The following is a 7,832-nucleotide window of genomic DNA, read 5'->3' as shown; positions in this document are numbered from 1 at the left end:
TCATGCCTGGCCCCACCTGACCCACCCCCCTCCATCCCTAGAGGCTCCTCCTCCTGGCATCTTCACATTCCTCTGCAGCGAGTAAAACGAATAGGCTTGCTTTTTGGTTAATAAAGTAGAATAACATTTATTTTTTTCTTAAAACTTTATTTTACATGCTATAATCATGGAAACTCAAATTAGATATAAATTATGTCCAGCTGAGCTGGTTACAGGTCATGGTTAGCATGAGAAGAGTTAGGCGGAAGCTTTCTTTTCCTTGTAGGTTGCCATCATTTTCTTGATTTCAGCAATAGCTTTCCCTGGATTCAGCCCCTTGAAAAAAGAGAAGAGAATCAATACCAAGGGGTAGAAACTGAATGGAAGAAGTGATGCCCTTGGGCGGAACCCTCCCCCAGCTGGTGCAGTGTCCAGGCACTGAATGCACACCAGGCTCTCTAAAACTCAGAGGCCGGGCCAGGAACTCTCTGGTCTCTCTGTGCCTCACTGTGGCAGGCAAAGGAGCCCAGGGCAGAACCATGTTCACTGAATGCTCAAAGACATCTAAGAAAGAACGTCTGTGACTACAGCTGGTGTCACAACTAGCCAGACCTCTCTACAGGTTTTACACATTCCCACGATCTTTGACTCATCTTCAGAAACCAGCACATACACGCTCCCAAAGCTGTGGAAGAGGCTCTGGTCCCTCCTGCTCCAGTGACCGAGTCTGCTCTCTGCCATGCCCTGGAGCAGAGACCATCTGTCACTGTGGCTCTGCGGCCGCCGGCCCCGCATACCTTGGGACAGGTCCTGGTGCAGTTCATGATGGTGTGGCAGCGGTAGAGGGAGAAGGGGTCCTGCAGCTTGGCCAGGCGCTCCTCCGTGAAGTCGTCTCTGGAGTCGATCATCCAGCGATAGGCCTGGGAACCGGGGGCTGATTAGCTGAGCTGTCAACCTACCGGGCCAGAGCAGCCTCTGGCTCACCTCACAGCTGCAGGAGCGCGGGACAGGGAACTCTCTCAGCGTCGCCGCCCTGTCTGCACACGCTTTAATTCTTGCCATCTTTCATGGAAAGGCTCCCAACTCTTCCTGAACTCCTCTTGACTAGTGATCCCCACAAACCTGTGAACCACAGTGCACCTGGCACCCTGGGGCTTAAGAGTACGCGACCAGGCATCGTCTTCTAATTATTACGTTGCTCATTAGTTTCCTACCCAGATTACGAAGGCAGGGACTATGTAAAATGACTCTTTATTTTTCATAGCACCTACTCCCTGTATCTGAGTAAACTGATGACTTCACAGCCCTGTTTAGAGATCATCTATGCTTCACTTACTGATTCCTTTAATTAGTGTATGCCTCCCAGAAGCCGGAGACCAGCCAGCTGAAAACTGACTCACCTCCCCATCACCAGACCTGCTCTGCAGTGTGACTGGAGGACTTCTATGTTCCCAACAACCCAGGTCACCGGCTCGAGGGCCAACTATGAATGCACCTCGTTGTCAATCTCTCCCATGGCTGGGAATCAACACTGCCACATGGTCACACAACCACATAACTTCTCTTTTTGTGGGAAAATGAGAAATGTTAAGTTGTTTTGTGAGCTGCTTAAGAGTCTGTGGAAAGCACGGACCATAAATCTAACGCATAAGCTTTCTGGGAACAAAGACAGTGACTTTCTTTGCAGTGAACTATTCATATCGTGAAAGGCAATACTACTTTCTCTTCCGAGCAACCCCTACAGCTGGTCCTCCAGGCGTCCGTTAGCCTGCAAACAATTTCCAACCTGAGAGCTGGCAGGCCCCCCTCAACGGCACTTCGCTCTCCCCTGCTCGCGTGTTAAAATCCCTGTGAGAGGGAGGTGGGAGCCATGACAGATGCATTCTGGGGAAAGCAGGCAAGTGGGTAGGTAAAAGCCAGCCGCACAGGAAACACATTTTAAATATCGGCAAGGCATGGTTTGCCCACCAGCATGTCACCACTCAGGGCGGGACCCTCGCCACACCAGAACCAAGGCATTTTGCAGATGAAGCCCTAGGTTTACTGAAAGCCAAGTGAAGACAAAGCAATCTGTGACCTTGTTTGGAATGGATGCAAATCAAGGAAGCCATCGCCCCTCAGAATGTCTGGTTTCCAACAACATATTGTGCACTTGGATTTCTGGATGCCTTTTTCAGCGTTTCTTAAAGCAATGGTGGAGCACCTCACCTGCATGAGCACCGCAGGTCCCAAGTATTTGTCTCCATTCCACCAGTAGCTGGGGCAGCTGGTGCTGCAGCAGGCACAGAGGATGCACTCGTACAGCCCATCCTGTGAGGAAGGAGGAAGCGTGGTCAGGAGCCCAGGACAGAAGAGCCCACATGTCCTTAGTTGACTAAAGGTGGTATTTGGGATTAGAGCATAAACAAAGCATCCGCTCGCATGGGAGTTTTCTTGGGAAAATCCTAGGAGTCGTTTGCAGAGATTTACCAGAGCCATTCGAAAGAGCTTGGGTCTGAAATGTAATCATTTGCTGGATTACAGCCCAGAGGTTAAGTCCAAGTACACTAAGATATGTGCCCTTGACCAGGAATCGAACCTGTGACCCTTCAAGGAGCAGACCATCTCTCTGCCAATTGATGTGTCTCTCTCACATTGATGTTTCTCCCTCTCTCTCCCCACCTCCTTTCTACTCTCTCTCTCAAAAAACAAAACAAAAAAAAAAAACCTCAATGGGAAAAATATCCTCAGGTGAGGATTAACAAACAAACAAAAATAAAAATAGACACTAATACCCCAACAAACAAACAAGATGCATTACCTACAACACAGTGTAGGAGAGGCAGCTAGGGCCTGGTGCGGAGGCCTCTAGTAGTCTATACCAGCCTCTGCCCGCTCAGCACAGGAGACATCAGGTTTTCAATGGGAACCAACATCATCCTAAATAATAGCCAACTTGTACTGAGCCCCTCATGCTCTACCGACTTTACCTTCTTTGATTATCACAATAATCCTATTAGGTTCCCATTTTACAGGTAAGGAACTGAGGCTCACAGAGGTCAGGTCACTTGCCCAGGGTCACAGAGCTCAAGCAGCAGAGCTGGGATGGCACCCAGGCAGCCTGACTCTGGAAGCCCTGCTCCTTAACACATGCCACACTGACTCATCTGCCCAACCAGTTCTACACACTGGACTTCCAGATTCTGGGGACAGGAACTGACTGAAGGCAGCGAACAGAAGGGCACGCCGCCATCTGAAGAACTTGCACTGGGTTACCACTTTTATAAGACTCTCCCCTCTCCTTCTCCAGTCAAGCTTAGTAGGAAGATAAGAGAACATGCAGATCTCTTCTTCTAAAGTTTTAGGCAAATACTCCTCAAGAGATTGAATAGTATAGTATAAGATTAGCTAAATCAAAACAGATTCCGGTTCCGTCACCCAGCTCCTTGGTCAGATCTGTTCCTGACTAACATGACAGATGACAAAGAGCTGTTGGTCCTGATTGTAACCTTATGTCTTCAACAAAATCTATATTCTGTTCAGGCAGCAGGTAAGAATATAAACTGGCCCCACTGGTCTAGAAAGCATAAGATAACAGGATTAAGAACCTTAATTATAGTCATATTCTTTTTTTTTTTAAATTTAAAAAAAGAATATATTTTTTTGATTTTTCACAGAGAGGAAGGGAGAGAGATAGAGAGCCAGAAACATCGATGAGAGAGAAACATCGATCAGCCGCCTCCTGCACACCCCCCACTGGGGATGTGCCCGCAACCCAGGTACATGCCCTTGGCCGGAATCGAACCCGGGACCTCTCAGTCCGCAGGCCGAGGCTCCATCCACTGAGCCAAACCGGCTTCGGCTATAGTCATATTCTTTAGTCTACTTTAGAAAAAAATTTTAAGAAGTACTCTCATTGTTCAACGACAGTAGGAATGGTTAAAGAATACACAAAGTGCCCTAGCTGGTTTGGCTCAGTGGATAGAGTGTTCCCGGGTTCGATTCCAGTCAGGGGCACATGCCCGGGTTGTGGGCTCGATCTCCAGTGGGGAGTGTGCAGGAGGCAACCAATCAATGACTCTCTCTCATCATTGATGTTTCTATCTCCCGCTCCCTCTCCCTTTCTCTCTGAAATCAATACAAATATTAAAAAGAAGAAAAAAGAACACACAGCGTGCACACCGGAAGCAGCAGAGAGTCCAGTGTGAGCTCATGCTTGTGAAGAACTTCTAAGGCTGTGGGAAGATGCTCAGACAAAGGAACAACGCGGACACAGAAGCGTATTTACGGTTTGACCCCAGCTCCATAGAGTCACGAAAAAAGGTATGTTTAGCATATTCATTTAAGGAAGTGAAAAATGCTAAGTAAGTAAATGTTTGGTATTTAAATGAGCAAATTTTGATTATCCAGAAAACGTGCTTCATTCCCTAATAACCCCACATCAAGGAGATGTTTACTAGCTACAAGCTGCCCGAGCATGAGGGATGACTAGTTGGGCCAGACTGGCCAGTTCCAACCTGGACCCTGGGATGTGTTCGACTCCATAGGAGTCAGAAGTGGGGGCTGTGCTGACTCACATCACCGTGCTGCCCCCATCGTCTCCATGTCAGAGCTGAATTCATTTATTCATTCACATAACTACTATGAATTGGTAAAATAACATGCGCCAGGGTCTTGGATCCAGGAGTAAGACACCGTCCCTACGATGGCTCAGTCTGATGGACAGGAATGTAAAGGACTCTCTTAGGATCAGCGCTCGCTGGAGGAGCACACGAAGTGGTGACCATCAGAAGCACATGTCCTTGGCCCCATGCAGGCACGTGGTTGGGATCCACCTCCATGTGGTCCCCTCCCCCCTCTTCCTCTCCACAGGACACAGTGTGCAGGGGGTAAAAGTGCAAACAGACACTTCTGAGAGGAGGAGAAAGTACAGGAGGAGACTGAAAACTCGGTAATAACCTTCACTTTCAAAGACTCCCTTGCCTCACAGAGAACAGCAACTCCAAGAGAGTGTGAAGGCAATCACCAGACGTGCGATGGTAGGAGAGAACACAGAGGCTCTAGGCCCAGTTTACCAGTAACGATTTCATTCCCACCTATGAAACAGTGTTAAAGTGCAACTCTGAGTTAGCTGTCAGCTTTCACAGAAGGGGCAGTTCCCACACTGGTTTCTGTAGAAGACAAGCATCTGCAATATGGTAACAATCTCCTTGGTCTGCTCTGCCCTTCTGGGTTCACACTACCCACCGCCCCGAGAGGGTAGGTGTCCAACCCGTGGGCAGATGCTTCTGAAGTTCCTTCCAGAACACACTAAAAGGTCTGCATTACCTCATGCCCTTACCCGCCCCGACCACTCCCACCCCTTCAAGACACACTTCCTGGAAAACATCTTTGCAACGAAATTCCTCAAATCAAGACCATAGATGGGGGAAATCACCAGTTTATCGCGGTCTTCTATGGACTGCAGGTACTGCTGCTTGCCTTCCTGGGACTCATCCTTCTTCTTCAAATAAGGCTCGATGGATTTGTACTGAGCATAGAAGTTGCTCAAATCCTGAGGGCAAGAGGGAGAAGGGTCAGGTTCTACCATCCCCGCAGCCTTCTCTTCACCCATTTCTCGGCCTACGTTCCTGCCCTGTGACAGCCTGAAGGCAGATCCTCCTGTGGCGGGATACGGGCGGAGACTCAGAGGGAGAAATGGTCACAATGTTGAGCGCTGTTAGCGAATCTCCTCTTCATCCACCCACCCTCGCAAACACCCTCAGGAAGGTGGGCAAGTACAGGGAGGTAGAAATGAAAGTAAACTGTGTATCAACTGCTGCTTCCCAATTGGTATTTCCCACATGAATTCTTTGTAGTTATGGCCAAATTCTTCGTTTCTGGGATTGTTACAATTTTGTGCCCTGTTATTTCCAAAAAATCTTCACCAAATGAGCTGCTGGATGATCTTCCAGGCCTGTTTGTCTTTCAACAGTCAAATTGCTTAAACTCAGATAGGAAAAACCTGCCTGAAAGAACTAATAGCATAACCCGAACACACCTCTCCCCCAACCCTTGCAAAAAATATGGGGGCGGGGGCAGGGAGGGATGCAGAAACTCACAGGAACCAGATCCTTTATCACATACATATGTGGAAGAGGGTAGATTTTTGAGACTTTGTTGAGGTTGGTGTCAATCCTCCGGGTGCAAGCTAGAGTGTTGCCTCCATTGATGTTCATTGCACAGGAGCCACAGATGCCTGAGAGACAAATACAGCCAACACGTCCTTACCCAGATTCCATTCAGTCACCCAGCTTCAAGTTCTCTTCTCTGGACCGTCGCCAGTTACTCTGTAACTGGCAGCACCAGGAGCAGTGCTGGCAGGCAGCACAGCTCTGGCAGAGGTGCCTGCGGCCTTTCCCCCTCCTTATCTAGAATGCAGATCTACTGGCTGTAGTTCCAAAAACATTTTGTGACCATGAGGCAACCTTGAGGGTGGGTGGCACTAGGACAGAGGAGCCTGGGATCCAGCTGGCACCACGGAGTTCCCAGCACCAGTCCTAGCTTCATGCTTCATGTATTTTTAGAGAAAAATCAGCTTGTATTTTTAAAAGCCACTGTCTCTGGCCATATGCTCCATCTCTGATCTCGGAAGCCACTGTTATTTGAACACAAACTCTAACAGCTACAATATCCCCAAACAAACCAACATTGTCTTGGTCATGATAGGGCTGAGGCCTGGCTACAGATGATCCAGAGGAAGCTCTTATTCTATTTTCTCTACAAGACAAGCAGCGCGGAGGATATGAAACCCACACAAGCTGTCTGAGCACTAACTTTCCAAGGAGAAGAATAAACTAATGTGAAACCAAAGCAAAGCAAAGCAAGCAGAAACGAGGTGCTGACCAAGGGGCCCTGAAATGAGAATTTTCTTAGCCTGGACTCCCTTCCTGTGCACGGAAATTTCCGAGTTTAAAATTGGCTATGCAAATTCAACCCCTGGTACTGCTTCTCTGGAGCTGTATTTTTATTATCAGGCCAGAGAAATGGGATTACTCATGGAACTTGCACTGGGTAACCACTTAAAACATTTTTTTGGGGGCGGGGGGAGGGGGGTGTTACCACTTTTATAAGACTCTCCCCTCTCCTTCTCCAGTCAAGCTTAGTAGGAACATAGAGAACATGCAGATCTCTTCTTCTTCTAAAGTTTTAGGCAAATACTCCTCAAGAGATTGAATAGGATCGATATATTGATGCACACTTGGCACTCAACTGTGTTTCTATTTAAACACATAGCACTGTGTTTTAAAAGAAATGGTATATAATTTAAAAAATAAATCCAATTAATCTTCTCTTAAAAAGGCTCCCCTGGAAATTCTCTTAACAAGTAATAAGGGAGTAAAAAGGAGCGGCAATTAATTTCATCCTGCCTCGGACATTTTAGTCCAGATGGGCCACACCTGAGGTTCTTGCGGGGGGGCGAGAAGGTTACTGAAAAGCATCTCTATTTCCTGTGTTGCCAGGATTTATGTGGGGAAAGTTGGTGTTTAATTACAGCAGAATGTTCCCCGAACAGCAGGACTCAGCCCAACTATCAAAATATCTGTCAGCATTTGCTACAGTAAACGCAATCCTGTAAGATTAGCTAAATCAAAACAGATGTCTTAGAAATAGGTCTTGAAATGCACAGCAGAACAAACATAAAAAGTGATGGGCCAACATTTACAGTGACTTTTCCTTTCTGGAAGGTTATTTCAGGAAGAGAGTTCAGTCCCAGCTCTCGGTCTTGGCCCAAGCTATGCTTTTTGGTTTTCTCCCGGGTTTCCAAGCCTGTGCTGTGCCGCCTGTGCTGTGCCGCCTGTGCTGTGCCGCCTGTGCTGTGCCGCCTGTGCTGC

At 47.8% G+C, this 7,832-nt stretch overlaps 1 protein-coding gene across 2 annotated transcripts in view; it reads right to left on the bottom strand.

Annotated features, from left to right (window-relative positions):
- Positions 1 to 107: 107 nt before the first annotated feature.
- Positions 108 to 7,832, bottom strand: part of SDHB (succinate dehydrogenase complex iron sulfur subunit B) — a 13,405-nt gene continuing 5,680 nt past the window's right edge. For both annotated transcript variants that reach the window (XM_015565851.1, XM_015565852.1), the window contains exons 4-8: positions 6,060 to 6,196; positions 5,396 to 5,512; positions 2,188 to 2,289; positions 777 to 899; positions 108 to 315 (exon numbers count right to left, since the gene is read on the bottom strand). In XM_015565851.1, the coding sequence (XP_015421337.1) occupies positions 238 to 315; positions 777 to 899; positions 2,188 to 2,289; positions 5,396 to 5,512; positions 6,060 to 6,196 (557 nt within the window). In that variant the 3' untranslated portion in view covers positions 108 to 237. The remainder of the gene's footprint in view (positions 316 to 776; positions 900 to 2,187; positions 2,290 to 5,395; positions 5,513 to 6,059; positions 6,197 to 7,832) is intronic.

This window comes from Myotis davidii, unplaced genomic scaffold (genome assembly GCF_000327345.1).
Source record: "Myotis davidii unplaced genomic scaffold, ASM32734v1 scaffold299, whole genome shotgun sequence".
Classification (NCBI taxonomy): Eukaryota; Metazoa; Chordata; class Mammalia; order Chiroptera; family Vespertilionidae; genus Myotis; species Myotis davidii.
The sequence above is the reverse complement of the archived record's forward strand: the minus strand, read 5'-3'. Positions and strand labels throughout refer to the sequence as shown.